The sequence below is a fragment of the Lasioglossum baleicum genome, chromosome 4 (assembly GCF_051020765.1).
Source record: "Lasioglossum baleicum chromosome 4, iyLasBale1, whole genome shotgun sequence".
In the NCBI taxonomy this organism is placed as follows: Eukaryota; Metazoa; Arthropoda; class Insecta; order Hymenoptera; family Halictidae; genus Lasioglossum; species Lasioglossum baleicum.
In genome coordinates this window covers 18,068,575-18,088,475 of record NC_134932.1, presented here as the reverse complement: position 1 = coordinate 18,088,475, position 19,901 = coordinate 18,068,575, and the positions used below count along the sequence as shown (strand labels likewise).

Sequence of the window (19,901 nt, the reverse complement as noted above, 5' to 3'; positions counted from 1 at the left end):
CAATCTCTCATAGAGGTTTACAAAGATACATGCAAACTAAAGATGAATTCGATCATTCCAATTATTCTGAATTTGATATCATACTGTTAAGATCAGTGGAAACTGTTAATTAATATATAGAAAATGTGTCAAAATTATACACATATAGATACTTTTGTTGGAAACAGCATGCTTTTGATATAAACAAATATTATAATATAATAGATTATACTGCCACTTAAACACACAATTTTAATCTAAAATGCAAAGTCTAAATTTATTTAAAATCCCAGTCAGCACAGCCTACCACCTGACCCAGCCTGCAGAGCCCCTGACCTGCAGATTACGGGAAAACACAACGCTTGGAGCTGCTCGAGGCACAGGCAGCTCGATTTTGAACGGGTCCCTGTGCGCACCAATGTGCCGCATATCACCTGCAGAAACTCGAGCCCAGGGCCTGCAGGCCGGGCTCAGCCTGTTTTTGAGAGGGCAGCACGGTCACACTAATGTGGCCGATCAGGCCGATGCCAGTACTATACAGAACACAAGGCGGGTCGCATGAATGTGGCAGAAGTCGTTAAAGTAAAAAAATAAGACTTTTGAGGGCGATTTGCCTAGATTGATCTTTTATCTAGCGTTTTTGACTACTGACAAAACCCCGTGTTTGTATTATCACGAAATGAGAACGCGCATCCCGCACCCTTGCAATTTTGCAAATGGGCCGATTATACCAGCCCGGCCTGCAGGCCCTGGGCCCGGCCAAAATCGAGCCGGCGCGGCGTGCTATCTGGGATATAGATAACATTAAAACATTACGAGATCCTCAAATTATTATCATTACATTAATAGAGACGTTGTCTTTTCTTATGTTACTAATATCTCTTTCTAACACTATTTTCAAAAAATATAATTTTGGAAAATACATTATAGATTTTGAAAGTTTAGTATCATAAACGAAGCTTGCTGTAATTAATACTGATTATGTCACGAGTCACTCAAATATTACAATCAAACATATAATATCGTTTTACGTTATCACCCAGTAAGCAAAATGCTCGGTTTTGGCTGGGCAGCTGTCAGTAGAGGCAACGTTTGCTGCCGGTAGAAAGACCCGGCACTAGCTGCCGAGTAGATGGAAAGCAGCTGCGTCAGCACAGGTAGCGCGTTAGGATCGGTTCATAGCTCACCGGCCCGGCAACCAGACCGGTCTTGCGTTTCATAGGTTCCGTTCAAAAAAAACCTTTTTTTTGTGCCACGCAAAGCTAGGAGCCCTGCTCCCTGCTGTGGAGCCGTCAACCCGCTCGAGAGATATGGCCTCACCGGCTCGAAGAATAAGTATCGGAGCGGAATCGCCGGAACCGCTCGGATATGAACTGTGCCACTTAAACCTGGGTAAGAATCTCGGCCCGGTTGCCGGAACCGGTGAGCTATGAATCAACCCTTATGCTGGCAGGGTGTGCCCGGCAGATCCGTCCAGATTCCGAGCATCCTGTGCTTCGAGCGTCGTTCGGACAGGACAATGCTCGCCTTCGGCTCGATAAGCTGTGCTCGATTTCTGCTCGGAGCAGGCCTGCTTGACTGGGCAACTATACAAAGCGTCCAAGTTGTAAGATTCACTAGTTTTATAGTTGGACTTATAGTTGTACTGGTATCTCGAATTTTATTCAAACTAACATATGTTACAGTTCGTGCAAAAATAGAGGGGCTTACTCATCAAAACGCATCAGTGCTCTTAAGTTTAACAAGTATAGAAGTAAAATAAAAATTTATGTAGACAGCCCTCGAAAATGTTGATAAGAACTATGTTGACTTCAGTTGACTTCGAGGACTTATTCTATTGAACAGATTCGAAAATGACAAATGCACGAGTGCCCCATTTTTACATTGAACACAAAACGCCATCGACATCGACCACAGAAGTATTTCGGCGTGGAATGGTCTGCATGTTGTTTGGCATTTATTACAAATTGATTAAAAATTGAATTTCCGTTAAGTATTATATACGTATTCCATAAATACATACTTTGCTAAAGTATCACAATTATTGTTTCGTTCACTCATGTTTGAAATTAGTACTCGATCCTTAAGTATGATGTTTTTAATTAACATGCGTACGAAGTCTTTTTTCAGAAATAAATATAGTGTTTTGTTGAAGTGTTAAGTACACTTTCCGGGAGAGAGAAACATTTATTTAAAATCCTTGAATTATGCGAATATTATGTGACTTCCCACATAGTCGAACCGTCGCTGTTTTTATTAGCTCTAGCGCCTACGTCTACATGAGCATCTAGACCATCGCTCAATTTGCTGAACCGTCTTGTCCAGCTGCCTCTGCCACCGCCCCCGGTTCTGCCAATGCTCCCAGCTTCTCTCAGCATCGACAAGATGTCATCGTCATTTTCCCTGCCCTTCAAACCTTTCTCGTACTTGGCCTCCTGTGCGAGTAAACGTTCTCGTTGCTGTTGGGTCCCCAGGGAATGTGGCACCGCTGGTATCACGTAGCTCATTATTCCGGTTAACGCGAAAACCTAATTGTTCGAAACAAATATAAATTGTAAACACATCCGCCCCTAGAGATTGAGAGGCCCGGTGAAAGCCCGGCCCTGACGAAACGACAAATTGGTACCTCAACTATTGTATTATAATTACTAGACTGCGGATCTTTATATGCATTTATGGCATCTAAAAATTTTCAAAAAATGCTGGAATGTAAAATTCGATAGAATTCGGTACGATTTTTATTTATTCCGGATCTACAAAAAGGCTACCATCACTGAAAATAAGATTTTATTTAATTCCACTTTCTCTCTTAAACATCCGCAGTCTAATCATTACATTTATTTACTTTTTATCAATTGTGGAAATAGCTAAGAAAAAGTATGTCTACAAAAATTCATATAAATACTCACAACATGCTCGAAAACGACCACAAAAGCCAATCTAGCTGCGAAGACGTGCCAATACTGCGGACTGAGACCGTAGGGATCAGTTGCATGATCAGGTCCGTTTCTGTATCCTCTATATTGGCAAGTTTGCGGATGTCTAGTCCTTGTCTGACTCTTCATGTCTTCTCGGTAGTCGGAAGTATTAAACTCCGACAGAGAACTGTCGATGTAACCGACCAAATCGTTCGTTGGAGAATAAACGATCGCGTAGACGCTTCTTGGAATGAAGTCTGACGTGTACGCAATGACGAATGCCTTGGAAAACAAATCAATTACTCAAACTTTTATGAAATCGAATCGCAAAGTATTTGAATTTTACATGGCATGGTCACAATGATAATACAACTTAAATAAACTCGAACCGCGAATATGTAATAATGTAAATATAAATACAAAGAAAGAGATATAAACTAATTGTGGTAAAAAATATTGGGTTGGAACGAAAGTTCTGTTTGTAAAAAATTGAAAGCTAAAATTCAGATATTTATTCATAGATTTATCCAACATTTATTTTCCATTCTGTTCTATTACTTTTTGCCATTTTCGAAGTAACTTCTCGTGTTATTGAATAAATATATAAATAAATACCTTAATTTTATGTTCGATTCTTAATTTGAAAACGCTACAAACTTTCTTACCAACCCAATAATTTATATTAATCTACTGACTGCTACTTCCGACACGATTTAGCCCAGAAAACTACCCTTACTGCCTAGAATGTGCGTAGAGATGTCTTTCTAAATTATAATACGATATAATGACGAAGAAATTCTTTTGTAACATCGAATCGCTATTTTGTATTTATCTTTTTCTTTTCAAGTTGTTGGTACGTACATTGGACACCACAGCAACATAAGTTACTCCGCGAAGTATGCCGTACCAGGCACCAATATCTTCCACTCTCTCAGCTAATGGCCTTCTCGCCTCTTTCACCATTTTATAAGCGTCCAAACGTATCTCTGCTATATTATTTAACAACGCAAATAATGGCGCCAATGGAAATGCTGCGACGAACAACGTCACAAATCCATACTGCAATACTACAACAGAAGCAATCATGTTTATTATATGTTAGTATGTGCTTTTATTTTTAACTTGAAAAAGAAAAATCGTATTGGATTCATTTTTACTCATTTCTAGGTACTCGTCGAAGAGAGCGAGCCTTCCAGGATCTTGTAGCTGATAATCCCTTTCCCAACAAGTGTAAGGTCTAGATTGGTCCTTGGTGGCTGCAACGTGGCTCCTTTTACGCCACCAATTCCACATTTTCGGAGATAAAATCTCTACGCAATTATTGAGGCACTGTTTGCCCACCATTATAATGGCGAGCTGTATGCAAACCTCCGATAAGCAACCGGCTGGATCGCAAACGTCCGTTTTTATGCGAACGAAGTTGGAGGTCCTTGCATTTGCATCACCAGGGTGGACGTAGAACCTTCCCTGTATATTAATATACATTATTTATTCGATACTAATAATTCTTCTTAACCTTTTAACTAGAGATGACGAGTTAATCTTTCTTTAAACCCCTTGCCCTACAATATCGTGTCTGACTCGTGATGAAGATCCCGAACAGAGTCTAATAAATATGTACGCTATTATTTTCCTTTATACAACTGTAGGCGTACAGATACACTACCGGCCAAAAGTTTGGAATCACGACGTAAATTCAGAGACACAGAAGGTTGATAAGAAGAACTGATGAATGCCTTTAGAACAACTAAGGAAGATTAACTTGTGAAAAAACTTGCGAGCAGTATGTTTTAGATTTTGTATTATTTTCTTTTATCAAGGAATGCGTATCTTTCTTCAAATTGCTCTCTCATTAAGAAAACCGACTTTATTTTTATCAAAAGCCTGACATATTCAGGGCATCCTAGAAATTAGTTTTCCGAATGTTCCTAATTTGATATTTTTCCATACTTCTTGTAGAAATTGCCAAAGATGTCCCTTTAGAAAAGTGCATTCCGAACATTGTCTTACACTGGATGTATAAACTATACAAGAGCATTATGGACATCAGAAAATGCTGAAATCTGTTAAGAAATATTATTCAACTAGTTGATATGTGATATCATAACGATGAATCATTTCAAAATTTATCGATATATTCGATTTTTACAAAAATCAACAAGTGATTCCAAACTTTTGGCCGGTAGTGCAAGTTTTCTCCTTCTTAGGAAATTACGAACTATAAAAAAGTTCTAATCACTGAAACCGTAAAATAAATCGTATGGCAAGGGGTTAATGATTCCATGTATATTCATTGGATTGCAAACCTTGAAGAAGGCAATGTAAATCAGCGACGAGTAAAAATTAACGAACTCGAAGAGGAATATCTTGAAAGTGTAGCTCGATTCGTATTCGGTCTGAGTTCTCGGATTCTCCATGTTCACCATCCATCGCGCCAAACGATGATACACTCTAGTGAGTATCATGATGATGATCAAGTTGACTATAGCAGCGGTCATAGAGGTGAAGATCTTTGCGTGTTTCTTCAGAAATGGACCGCCGCTGCTGTAGAACACGGAGACCAGCGATATTCGGTAAATGATTGTCCCCAGTACTGCACCCAAAACTACACATATCTGAACAGAATCGTTTCATTATTCATTTGCTTTATTAGTTATTTACATGCAGTCAGGGCGCGTTACCCTATGGGCAACTTGGGCAAATGCCCGGGGCCCCAAGCAAAGGTGGGCCCCGAACACAAACCAAGATCCAAAAGATCCAAATTCTACGTTTTTCTCATAAAGTTATTTAATTGGGATTGGGGGCCCCGAAATTCTACTTTGCCCAAGGCCCCAACTAGTTATAACGCGCTACTGTATGCAGTACTACTACGTTTTCAGATTAAACCATGCTATTTCATTTCAACCGATGCTCCAAATACGTTCAATCGTTTGATTAATTCATTTGCTTGATTAGTTATCTACACGAAGTACTACTAAATTTTCTGATTAAACTCTGCTACTTCATTTCAGTCGATGCTCCAAATACGCGTCGATGTACTGTTGCATTTATTTACCATAAAAAACACTATGGAGCCAGTGGCACAGAAACGTAACGCTTTGGACCAGGTGGGCAGATAAGGTTCCCTTTCTCTGGTCACAGGGTTTATTCGGAACGTCTTCACCGTGGTTTCGAACTCTGGTCTGGGCTCTTCATCGCTCTCAACATTCTGAAGATCCCATTCCCAAATGATAACGGCTTGCCTGCGTTTCCATAACTCTAAGAATGTCGTCGCTGCATGGAACAAAGACATTAATTGCGTTAATAAGAGCACGTGTGAGTTACACGAATGCACACTTTTTGTGTATAGTACCCCAGAAGGACATGAATATAGCGAAGAAGACCGTGGCAGGATTATCGAATAAGTAAGAAAGCTTCGAGAAGATGCAGGAGTCGCCGAGCGTTTGGTAGTCGCATGCTCTGTCGCAGATAGGGCACAACGTGATGTTTCCTGGGAGGAAAAGATCCATACATTTGTTTAAAGTGGAATTAAGAAGTTAATCGACCAGCGGACGTCGTTAATTAAGAGTTAATAAAGACTCCGGATGTTTATGCACGATAAATATGTAAGAAACATATGCGATTTATGCACGAAAAATGTATACAAATATACAGGGAAAATATACAACATCGACAGTACATTTTACGATTATTAATTCTAGTTACAGTAAATGACAAGCATTTTCTTCTAAATTGGATGGTGTTAATTGACGACGCTTTTCCGTAAAAATTAATTTATATCCGGAAAATGATCGTTCCACGTCACACGATGTAAGCGGTGCATACTTATATTTATTCCAGTAGGTTTCTGACACATCTATCGGGTCTTGTACAAATTCATTGTTTAAAATATTTGAAATTTATATTAATTTCGTTAATCCAATATTTTTTCCTATAACAGCTATTACTGTTTTCTTTATTTTTCTTCCAGACTCACCGGGTATGTTTTCCAAACGATTAATGTAATTCATGTATATTATTCCCATAGAAACATTTAACGGCAAACCCACTGTTTCCAATTTTTCTATTGTGGCAGGCAAAGTGCTTGAATGAACTTTAATAAATATCAAATTTTGTGCAAGTTCATCTCGTTGTGCAATAAGTTATTGCATATGTTTTTAAATATAAAACATAAAAACATATGCATTATGCAAAAAGTGCAAAATAAAAAATATATTTTCAGAATTCTCTAATCATAAAACATATTTTTGCTTGGACCCTATTGCTCCATCTGTTTTCTATAAAAATATGCATTTGCATAAACATCCGGAGTCTATTAGTGATTATTATTTTAAATTACCAGCGATATTCCGGTTGCAGATTTCTTGGCTGGGTATATTGTCACTACTGTCCATACTACCCACGCCATACATAAAGCACAAAAGTCCAACAATCGCTGGTGCATACAAGCATTTTGTATAGAACCCAAGCCACGCGAAATATAAGGCTACCTTCTCGCCGAAGTACCGTCTGATCAACCATAATGGCTGTGTCTTGTACCTAGAACGTAATAGTTTAGTCCACGCATTTCGTGCATTCTCGCATGTAAAATTCTGTTATTGCGTCAGTTTTATCAGATGTTGTGCATTTATGAGATTATGTTTAGGAAATTACCACTGAGAAGGCCTCGCCCAGATTAAGTACAGCAAATGTCTGTCGAGAATTTCCCCGTTAAGTACCGGTTTGTTGTAAGGTCCCTCGTGCAGAGAAAAGCAGTCGAGAAAAGTGCCATCCGCCAGGAGTCTGCGGATACCAGCTTTATCGTGATGTTCGTCGTATCTAGCTCTTAACAGTATTTGCATCACTATCAGTGATCTTTGGGCTGGCGTGTAAGCCGTGTCCCTGTCTTTCACCACGAATCTATGGGAAATGACATGAAAACAAATTATTTAACCTTTCATTTTTAACCCAGCAAAAGGATAGAACGATAAAAGATTCGGAATAGATTCGGATTCACCCATTTTTGTTCTACGCTTTAAATCAATGAATTATGTCTCTTTGTTTCGGCTTGTTTTTACGTGTAAACTAACGACACACTCTGTATCGTTATGTCCAAGTATGAGTAAGTACAGCGTGTATAAAAAGTAATGGTCATTCGTCCTAGGGGTGAATCTACACCTCTGGTAGACATTTGTAAGAGAAACTTTTCGCAAAATTGTTTATAACGAATTGTTGCTAAAGTTGTTTTTTTACATCAACACCTTCTACCCATCCAGAAGAGAAAAGTTTAAAAGAAGCCACATGTCGCAAACAAATAGTTATTGAGATATAAGCTGGTTTTGCAAAATGTGATTGTGTGGAGTTATACGTATAGACAAAAGTCTACTACTACAGTCCACACGACCGTGTCAATGAGACAGAACATGATCGTGCGCGTGCCATGAGACAAACGAAAAAAGGGACATTCGTAACTTTTTTTTTTTGTTTAAGGGCGGTCCCCCTCCACTCCTGTTCTTGGCAATACAGAGACATACGTAGCTAGGCTCGTACAAGGTCATCGTCTCCCTGCCCATTCGGATAATAAATTTGAAATTGCAAAGTGTGAAAGAATACCTTATACCCATTGTTATAAGAATATTAATCCCGTATTATAAAATGTTACCGTACCTCACCGTTCCTCTCCAGCGGATTAGGCGATATACCTGTAAAGGACGTTATAGTAAGCAAAAAACGCATGCGAATCTTCAACCTCGACTGATGGACAACACTATAGTACTACTACTACTTATAAATCTCGTTATTGACGACCGAAGACAATACCAAAAGGAATTTCTGTGACAGTTTCCCCACTTCTCAACCTAAAGTCCTTCCGACACACCCCCGTCCAATTAACAAACATTTCCCCACCGAAACCCACCCTTAACCATTCACGAGAAACCGAGGTGACAAACGCAGTACTATTTTGACCGTGGTCGGAGTAATTTCTTCCTGTTCGCTGTCACGATTTTGAAAAATGTGTTGTTTTGTGCTTCACACTTATTGATGTATTCGCGCAAATGGCAGTGCCCTGTTGATCCGACGGAGGAACAGATGATTTTGAAAAATTTGTAAGTACCTATACTTGACATTTGTATTCTTATGTATAAAAAATGGATATAAGGCATTCTATTATATTTTGCTACTTCAAATTTATGATCCGAATGGGCAGGGAGACGATTACATGGTACGGGCCCAGCGACGAATGTCCTTTTAAACTTCAGGCATGCACACGATCATGCACTGTCTCATCGACACGGTCGTGTGGATTGTAGTATGTAGTAGGTTTTTGTCTATACGTATAATTCTACCTCTTATACATTCTTATATCTCAATAACTATTTGTTTGCGACATATGGCTCCTTTCAAACTTTTTCTCTTCTCGATGAGTGGAAGGTATTGATGTAAAAAGAAACTTTATCAACAATATTCTTTGTTATAAATCATTTTGCGGCAAGTTTCTTTTACATATGTCAACCAATCTAGAGATGTAAATTCACCCCTACGACGGATGACCATACTATTTATACACTTTGTACAATAGCAGTCCATTCAGTACAATTACCTTTCTTCGCGGTCACCGGAATCGATGCTTTTATAAAAACTAGGCTCCTCCGCATACAGCCGTGTGTCCCAAGTATGTATTTTTCTTATCCACCTTATCCACCGGAGGCACCTCTCCCAAATCTTCGGCCTGTTTTTCTCAACCTCCGTACCTTGCTGGGAGAAACAAAGAAAACACCTTTTAATACCTGATTTAATCAGAAATTGAAAGAATCGTCAATTTTTGAAATAACTGCTATTTAAAACATTGAATTGAAAAAAGGAGCAAGATTTCTGTATATACCTAATAAATTATCGGTACTAGAATTAGGGATTTAATAGCCTCAGTAGTCCAGTTAAGTCGGTAATTCCCAAACTTTGCGCACTTTACAGCAAATGAAAAAATTACGGCGCACCTATTATGTCTGTGGTTGCCAGGAAAAACGCCGCATGTCACAATTTACAAAATTTTAGTTTATGCATTAATTGAGATTTATAGTATAGAGGATTCACGTCTTTATCAGGAAAAAAGTCATGAAAATAAATTCGAAAGGCGTTAAAAACATAATGCAATTGAACCGATATCCTATGGCAAAGCATTAGTGACCAAAACTTCAAACGGCAATATCTCGAAAGTGAAATTATGTGACATGCGGCGTTCTTCCTGGCAACCACAGTTATGCAGGGTGTGGCCGGACGGGTGGTACAACCGAGTAGGGGGTAATACTATTAGGTTGTCCCAAAAGTTACTTCCGCAATGCCTTTCTTTAATATTGCTAAATAAATATTAGATTGTCCCAAAAGTTGGTTTTCGATGCATGCACATAATGCAAATTCATGTTAAGAAGTATTAAAATATTAACATAAAGATTATCGTATTGTTTTATATTTATTTAGCGATATTAAAGGAACACAATGCGGAAGAAACTTTTTTGGGATAACCTAATACATGTAAAAATAAGTCGGAAAAAAAAGGAATAACATTTTTTTGTTTGGCGCTTCGTTTTCGAGAAAATGCAGCGAATACACGTGCTATTGCATAGGAATCGTCTGACGCGTCTGACCATGATCAACCAATTCTACTTTGTGCATATACTAAAGCACGCGAACGATTTTGCCCCTGCTCGGTTTTACCACCCGTCCGGCCACACTCTGTATATGCATGAGTTTGAATAGCTAATTATTTTAATGATTTATATTGAGAATATTATTTCATATTTTACTCATTTTTTATATAATTTTAATTGTTTCGCGGCGCACGGTTTGGGAAGCACTGACTTAAGTGCTAATTTCGTTCTTATCTTTATGCGAAATGCTAAAAATATTGTCGATTTAGATTAGCTCACCCAGGCTTTCACAGAGATAGTGATGAACCTCTTAGTGGGCAGCTTCAAGTTCATCACTTCAGCATACTGCACCTTTATCTTCCACGGGATGTGCAGTTTCAAGAAATACGTTTTTCCATCGAAGGAGTTCTCTTTTGGTTCCAATTCCAATTGCAAACCCTCCTTCAACAGATTTTGCTGGAATATGCGCCTCTGATCTTGCCGACGCGTCTCTATCTCGGTCATCACCGTGTTAGCGTCTTCATGGTACACTAACACCATATCGATCCGTCTTCGACCATCGCTATGAATAAATTTGTAGATCTAATAAATGATGAATGATCGAGGATTTGGTGAAAAAAGGAAAGATGTCTACGCAACTCCTGCAGGTATCTAGCAATTAACCTTTCGACGACGGTGCCCGGGTCCATTCTGACCCAGAGTATTAAAATCGTAATTTAATTAGTCAATTTCTGACGATTCACTTGAGTGAATAACTGACACATTAGGAACGATAGAAAGACTATTTACAAGAAGTATCTACAAGAAGTACTTTACAAAAATGTGTTTTAAAAAAAGATTGCTAATAAAGCTGAGAATGGTCTTAAGAAGCTCAATTGTAAAAGTGCGGAAAGGGTCCATCGTTCGAGGGTTAATATAGACAATTATTATTTTACATAAAAATCTGCAGTCTATTATATTCGTAGTCTTCGTTATTTTGAAGTTAAATATATTATATATACATTGTACAGTTTTATCTTTATGCATTTATGGCTTCTGAAAATTTCCAAAAAAGATTGGAATATAAAATTCGACAGAATTTAGTACAATTTTTATTTTTTGATTATTTTTCAATCATTATTTTTCTGCAAAAGCTACTACCATTCGAAACAAGATTGTATTTTATATTCGACTTTCTTAAAATTCGTCTATACAAATTGAAAATTGCATAAACATTCGCAGTCTAATTATGTTCATTTCAAGTTCTGTACAATTACTTCGAGCTTGAATTTGAGTTCACTGAGTCTATTCATTTGTTTATCGCTTCCACTTATTGTAATCTCGATTGTACCTACGTTATTAATATTAATTTCCACTTAATTAATTGTCCAGAGTATCTCACCTTCAACGATCAACACGCATATTGTTGTTTTCCGCATTGTGATTAACACATCGTAGGTATATAATAATAACTTATTGTTATTTCCGTGTGTATTCAAAATGATGCATTTTCAAAAGAAAAATGAAAAATTATCGGACATTTTTGAGCAATTCCTTTAAAAACAAATGGTAGTAGCAAACAGAGTTGAGCAAAAATTTTATTTAAATAAAAATTTCGAATAAAGTGTGTTTAAAACCCACTTGGAAAAAAACCCACTTTGTTCGAAATTCTTATTCGAATAAAATTTTTACCCAACTCTGGTAGCAAATAGATCGATCGAATTTATACCGTCACGACGCGGCGGTAAGACAAAAATCGAAATCACCCGGGACAGAAATAATACACTCACGACGAAAGCATATTAAAAGATAAAATCACAATTCCGCGATTCACCGATGGTATCGACGGTATATGGGACACAATGGGAAAATTAATTATGTAAAAGCAGTTTTTACAGGTGTCCGCTGCTTTCAAATATAGCGTGCGCCGTCTAATAATAAAAATGGCCTTTAGGAAACGGTCTATCCGTTGTCTACTATTATAACAGGGCACCTATGCACATACGACCGTGACACGAGTGAAATGCTATACTTCTGTGTTGTGAAATGAATGCACTGAGCTTCGGGTTTTCGATCGTTTAATCATTCACGAGAAATTTTCCCTGCGAACAGTCGTAAGTGAACTAGTAATTTTACTTTATAACGTACAAAGTTTGCCCGGCATGTTCTTGAAATGATAATTTATAGCAAGTTCCTGGTCGTACCAATAGCACGTATATCTATTTACGTACATTTCTAACTGTAATTTATCGAGTAGCCCGAGATTTTCCACATTATTCGGAAAGGTCAAAAAAATGTCATTAACCAAGAATATCCTTAAATGCTTCATTGCAAAGTTACAACTAGACTGTGGACCCTTGAGCAAATTTTAACCATGGATTATTTTATAAGAAGACAGCGGATCTTTATGCAAAACAAAAATTTTCTACCTGAATTCCAACAAAATGGAGCGAAATAGAAATTTATTTTCTTTCTTAACACGTTTAAGGGCCCGTTCAGACACGGCGGAATCCGCGTGTTCTCGACCGCGCGATTTGAACCGCGTCTAAATTTACAGTCGTTCAGGATGAGACGGTAACCGCGCGGACATGCAGGAGGGGGGCAAAGTTTTAGCTCAGTACGAAGATGAAAATCGCACGGAAACAGCGCGAATTTGATTCCCGGCGGTTCAGAGGCGGCAGCCGCGCGGATCTTTACGGTCACGTGTGAACGCATCCATTTGCGCCAATGTAAATAAGGTCCGCGCGGTTTCCGTCGTGTCTGAACGGGCTCTAATAGGCTGAAAAAATACAACAGTATTTTTAAATGCCTCTAATGTTTCTACTGTTTTAAATTCCACCTATTCATTTTTGCCATAATTGCATGAAATCCGCTGTCTATTTATAAGCATCGGGACAATGCACAAGTTCAATCTAGCAGAACATGTTTTGTTGCTACTGTACATGTTTTCCTCTATATTAAGAATGTGTAAATACTCTTCCTCTAGTTTATTACAATATAAGAGGAAATACGTAGGAAGTTTAAAATGACCATCATTTATATAAAAATTGATTGTTTAAATGTGAATTTGTCAATTTATGCGCACTTTAATCATTTGATCACGGACTTCGTATATTTTATAATTTACTAAAATCTCTACTAAAATTTCTTACATACCGGAAGTATAGTGTTTCAGGATCTAGTTCCAATTGTGCAGACAAACCCTTGTGCAGTACGATATCGTCTCTTGGTATCTCGTCCGGAAATATCGGCGAATCAATCAATGGCGGACTATGGTTTGGCGTGTCGGATGATAGTTTCGGACCTGCGAAAACGCAATAAATTATTGTTATGTTTCACTGTTTTACCGATGTGATAGATAATACAATTTAGTCGACAAAATTGGAAGTTGATTCCAATGTTACGCCACTGACTTCCACTCCCAGAATTCTGTAGACGTAGTAATTTCAAGCAACTGATTTCCAATTGATTTTCTTTTAAAATTTGCAATTAATTTATATTTGTGGACAATGAGGAAATTCTTGTCTTCATACGACTAAACCAAATTTTCATGCATATCACGAATGTGACAACACGTCTAAATATTGTCAAGAACTTTCTATTTTGCGTTGTTTCAGGAACTCGTTCAACAGTGGTTAGATGGGCGCGGAAACTTTATAATCCTATTGATGTGCACACATTATTACTGTCCGCAATTCGAGACACACTGACATTCGCATGCATATTGATCGTAGTTTATTGACTTATACCTATTTCAACCATTACCAGACCAACGTCACCGTGAGTAACATTCTATACGCAATGATTTATCATTTACGTGTTTCCCTAACTTATACAAAGGAAAATTACTCTGTACGATTTCACAGTTTCCTCCTTCAAATATCGCGGTGTAATTAAAACTTCCACTTCTGACCTTGCGTGATCTTAAAGGTTATTATATGTATAAAAAAATAAAGGATATTATATATAAAAAAATTACATATACGCCATTAGAAAATGTTGATGGCATCGCAATGAATGTATTAAAGAAGGAAAGTCTAATCATAACTATAGACAGCGGATTTTTATACATAGAAATCTATTTTCTCCCTTAATATGTCCAATGGCTTAAAAATAATATAACAGAATTTTTTAATTCGTCTAATGCTTCTAATGTGAAAATTGAACCTACTTATTTTCGTCATAAATGGATAAAATACGCTGTCTAATAATTAGCGAATTCTTGAATTGTATTGCAAGATTGGGAAACATCGTCTCAATTTCTTTAATGTTTGTAAATTAATATAAACGCGTGTATAAATGCATTTGTGCACCGTATACATTTTTTGTTTGAAGATTGGTCATGCAATAGCTGTCATATAATTTATCATGCATTTTTAATTCTCTTGTTTTACAATTTGACGTTACTTGCATCGATGTAATGATTGATTTGTGTACATTGAATTCGATGAAAATTGGGAATTACTTTGTGTAACGGAATTATTATATTCGTCTAATGCTTTTAATGTTTCAAATTGAACCTCTACTCAGTTTGGTCACATAAATGCATAAACCCCACTGTCTAATCACACCTATTTAAATTAAACACAACTCACCAAAGGCGTCTCTAGCGGTCAAGTTCATTCCAGAAGGGTAGACGCTAGACCTGGAACATTGTCTGTTCAGCTTCGGCGATCCAGGCAGAATACCGTTCTTGGTCGTTTCGTATAAGTTGTCTTTGTTATTCGCGATCATCACTTGCATATTTTTATGTATCGTCGACGAATTTGAATCTGCCGAGGACCTGGTCTTCTGAGGCGTCGAAGATGCTGAATTCGTTCGCGATGCTGCATTTTCCGGTTTAGTCGTCAACGGGGACCTTCCCACGCTGTGATCATCGTTGTTTACAATCCTGGGAGACAAACTTTGCCCCCCATTATGGTTGCTCTAAAACATAAACAGTAATTTACTCATTTATTGTATCAGATGACTGCATAAGTTCGTGCTTGATTTCCACAGCTGTCGCAAAACTGTACTGCACGGCGGAGTGGGAAAAAAATTATATAATCAGTATTCTTTTCTACAATTAGAAAAAAAATGGTGACTATATAATTTTTATTCGATTAAATACAATTATATAGATAATTTGATTCTGCAATTAGGAAAGAATGGTGGCTATATAATTGATTAACAAAGCTGTATTATTAGCCATTGAATTTTATTCTCAAATCGGACACGAAATTATGCAATTATCTAATAGAAATTAATTTATTAGAACATGGGGATATTATGATGTGATAGTATACAACGTGTACAAAGCAGTATTTTTAGTGATTTGTAAAATAATCGTTCAGTACTTGGGACGCATTATTGCATAGAGAATTTGCTTAGAAAAAATGCAGTTTTCAGTAAGACATTTCTGTAACTTTCCCGCTACATGTACATATCCGTTTAAATGAACACCTGAACAATCTGTTATGTATGTCTCATGCATTTGTTTAATATGTATACCGTGCGTGCCAACATAGCGTGCGTTCATCGCCGAGCTATTACAATTACGAGAATTTCATTCTTTTAAACGATCGATGAAACCAGCAATATTTTCGTTCGAGCCTACATTTTAAGCGATTGCTCGGCAATTCCCAGACTATTTCATACCTGTTCTGTTGTTACACTACAGATACGTTTATAGATGTGTACAATATCTAATTGCTGTGCAGTGGTCAAATAGATTTCTTGTTCCGATTATTGCATCGACGCGACGTGATGCGTGAAATAGATAACTACAACAGAAGGTATGTACTCTCGATTATTCGCTACTTCTCGTCGCATGATAACAATGGCAACCGAAGATTCCATGCACTTATAAGCCACACGCGAAAATAATAATAGTAAAATGCAAAATTTAACAATAGCCTCGGTATCTCTGATCGCTTTGTCATTTTTTTATTACGGCAGATAATTTTCTATTTTGTACCTCCTAAAGGAGGTAGGTAAACGTGAATTCATTATTGAACACATTCTGTAGTAACTAGGTTATTGTATATCTCCTTCATGTTACGATAGCAAATTTTATTAATATGAAGTTGGTCAAGGTGTTATTTTTAATATGAAAATTTATTTCAGTGATGAAATCGCTGACTTGTCGATCAGAATTTTTGTATAAATTAGCTACAAAAATAGGTATTTAGTCAATGAAAAATCTCCATTTTGTATTTTTTTAAATATTTGAACAAATCAAGGTGCGTTCTACTATACCTAGACAGCGGATTCTATGAAATTTTGACGAAAATGAGTGGGTGTAATTTAAAACAGTTGTTATTTTCCATTTATTAAACATATTGAGACAGAAAATAAATTTCTATTTCACCCCAGTTTGTTGACATCCAGGCAAAAAGTATCTATTTTGCATAAAGATCCGCTGAATATCTACATATATCTGTGTTGGCATATGCTGCATAATATTGTATACACTTTCTGATTGTTGATGCATTAGTTTGTCGGTATAATAAGCGAAAAATACATTTTTTTTATTAGAAATACACATAATTGTATATGTTTGAATTAGGGTAATCATTCTGTAAATATAATTATTAGACAGCGGATCTTTATGCAAAATAAAAATTTTTTACCTAATTTGTAACAAACTGAAGTGAAATAGAAACTTATTTTCTTTTTTAATATGTTTAACCCCTTCCCCTACAATATCGTGTCTGACTCGTGATGAAAATTCTGAACAGAGTTTAATAAATATATGTGTGCTACTAACTTTCTTTGTTAATGTACAGCTATTGAAAAATATATACGCATACAATAGATATAAATTTTCTCCTTTTTTAAGAAAGTATACGAAGTACAAAAAGGTTCTAATCACTGAAACCGTAAAATAAATCGTTAATAGATTGATACCTGACAATTGATGAATTGAGACAAGAGATTAATAGATTGAAAATAAAATAACAATATTTTTAAATTCTTCTAATGTTTATACTGGTTTAAATTACACCTACTCATTTTTGTCATAAATGCATAAAATCCGTTGTCTAATAATTATTAACGTATCCATTATATTTTCATACCTGCTCCTCATCTTCCATATGATGAATCTCGTTGTTATCCATCGCGCTTACCAGAGAGTGCCAAATGATCCCGAGAACAATGATCTGTCACCGGCAACATGCAAATTGCACATAAAGTTCGCGACGCTCGTGATCGGTGCTGTCATGGAGCCCGCGGCGCCAATAAAGTACTGTCTCCCTCGTTGACAATGAGCAAACAGGATCCTCTAATTCTCATAACGACAGCATACACGGAATACTTCTTCACAATACAAACTCCTCATCGATCGATCGCTGTTCGCATTACTCAAAACCAAACACTGTCCGAGGATTCACAAGAATCTATCGATCTTCTCGATTCCCTAAATGAGAAGCCCATCAATGTCACGAAATAGTCCTCTTTGCGTAGCTAAAATCAACTTTAGCTTTTACTCTTTCTTCGCAGACTCAAAATATCGAACTTATACGCACACGGCACGCGAGTCTTCGTTCAAGTTCGCTGCTGTTGATGACTAATCAATAGACAGCGGATCTTTATGCAAAATAAAAATTGTTTGCAAGAAATAGGAACGAAATTAAATGTTATTTCTTCCCTTAATGATTTTAATAGAGGAGAAATCATATATTGGCATTTTCAATCTTTTGAATTCTCCAACAACTTTGAATTTCATCTACTCGATTTTGCTATAAATGCATAGAGATCCGCCGCAGTCTATTAATCAATATAGAGGAAAGCAGAGAAACAAGTCATCGGAGACGTGACGATTCGATCGACTGTACGTAAAACACCGCGAAATCGCTACTGATCGTTCATCGCCAGGAAAACAAAGATCGATCACGGTTTCAGGCTGCGACCTCGGACCGGTTAGACTTTCTCAATTATGAATGGAGCACAGGCAACCCGCTCTATAGTTATCACCTTCCCCGACCTGGGGTTCGTGTGCCCTTGGCCGACGAGGAAACGTGCTGACATTCCGGCCAACTCTTTTTCTGTCCGAACTAGAACCGAATCTATAGATCCCTGACTGTCTTCGATGTTGACTGCAGCTGTTCAACCCTAGCAGCAGTTATTGTCGCTGTTTAAACACTTGTCTTCCTTCCTACTTGAAAGTATTTCCGCGCATTCCGTAGACAGTGTCACTTCCTTCTAGCCAGTAGTAGAACTGTTTGGCTGATTAGTCATGATTCAAAATCTTCGTCACGAATATCTCATACAAGGATCGCGAGATCACTCGATGATGTCGTTCAAAGCGTTGAGGCACCCGTGTCAGTATAATTGTCTCTCAGGTTCATGCTAACGACATGATCGACGGATTGACAAGACTTGTGCTCGGAAGACAGGCGACGATTTTTTCGGTAGGGCATACGACACTTTTCGTTTTTCACTGCGAATTTTGAAGAGTTTCAACAAGTCCAAACTTCGTTCGAAAAGTTTCAGAACCGATACAGACTGATTCTCGATGATCTTTCGACCGTGCCGGGGACTCTCGGCTGTCAGTGTTCACGACTGTCAGGTGACGCTGCGCCGGTTGTTTCCACCGCAATAGTGTGACACATACTGACCTCCTCGTGGCAGCATGGTAGTTATATGTTTCACGTATGGCCGTGCGTGTATTATTTACGAGTGGCAGCTATACACATGCCTGTGCACGGATGGACACGAATGTAATTGCACACGTGGCTCGTGCCACGGTGTTCTTCTACAGGCTGTGCAAAGAAGCTTGCGGACAACTGTAGTGTCGCAAAGAATGTGTGGTTTGCTTATCCAGAGAAAAAGTTTCGGATGATAAGGAGGAAGAAATTAATTGGCTGCTACACCGAGACAATTCGGCTACTTTTTACTTTAATGGCTAAACTGCGGATTTATATGCAAAATAGTAGATTCCCACAAATGTTCCGGTTCGTTTTCGATTACGCACAATGCAAATTCCATCTTGTTCTTTAACGCTTAAGTGAACTATTGAGGCTGATCCAACCCCATTCAAATATATGCTAATGATTAGACAGCGGACCTTTATGCAAAATAAAAAATGTTTGCATTGATTGCAAGATGCGGGAGCCAAGTAAAAATGTCTTTCTTCGTTTAATTATATGATCCTATTAAGGTGAAACTAATACACTGGTGGCCTTAAATCTTTTTAAAATGTCCACCGTTTTAAATTGTACGTACTCCTTGTTGTCATAAATGCATCAAATTCGCAGTCTACTAATATTATTTAACTATTAATACTAGGACTATTCGTTGATTTTTAATCTGGAATATTAAATATAATTTCATTGAGAATCATTGCATTTTCAAAGTACATTTCGAAGGTCCACTTAAGGGTTGAAAAAGCAAATTGCGCGGCTATGTAAAAGGAAGC

General features: G+C 37.5%; 1 protein-coding gene across 2 annotated transcripts; it reads right to left on the bottom strand.

Moving 5' to 3' along the window:
- Positions 1-460: 460 nt before the first annotated feature.
- On the bottom strand, positions 461-19,168 carry LOC143207767 (anoctamin-4). 2 transcript variants are annotated; one of them, XM_076421543.1, is made up of 15 exons: positions 18,458-19,168; positions 17,560-17,900; positions 15,097-15,427; positions 13,658-13,805; positions 10,802-11,084; positions 9,478-9,632; positions 7,551-7,796; positions 7,237-7,436; positions 6,250-6,387; positions 5,953-6,170; positions 5,204-5,512; positions 4,055-4,364; positions 3,759-3,964; positions 2,889-3,179; positions 461-2,507 (listed from the first exon to the last, which is right to left on the bottom strand). In XM_076421543.1, the coding sequence occupies exons 2-15, from the start codon at positions 17,599-17,601 to the stop codon at positions 2,196-2,198; spliced, it is 3,189 nt and encodes a 1,062-aa protein (XP_076277658.1). In that variant the 5' UTR covers positions 17,602-17,900; positions 18,458-19,168; the 3' UTR covers positions 461-2,195. The 2 variants fall into 2 exon arrangements, with proteins under 2 accessions (XP_076277658.1, XP_076277657.1); XM_076421542.1 differs by having other exon boundaries at positions 17,560-19,168.
- Positions 19,169-19,901: the final 733 nt, after the last annotated feature.

Coding starts and splice junctions, on each gene's coding strand:
- LOC143207767 (XM_076421542.1), bottom strand. CDS start 17,601: ATGGATAACAACGAGATTCATCATATGGAAGATGAGGAGCAG. Junction 7,797..9,477: donor TCCGGTGACCGCGAAGAAAG/GTAATTGTACTG, acceptor CATTTCCCATAG/ATTCGTGGTGAAAGACAGGG. Junction 6,171..6,249: donor TATATTCATGTCCTTCTGGG/GTACTATACACA, acceptor TGTTCCATGCAG/CGACGACATTCTTAGAGTTA.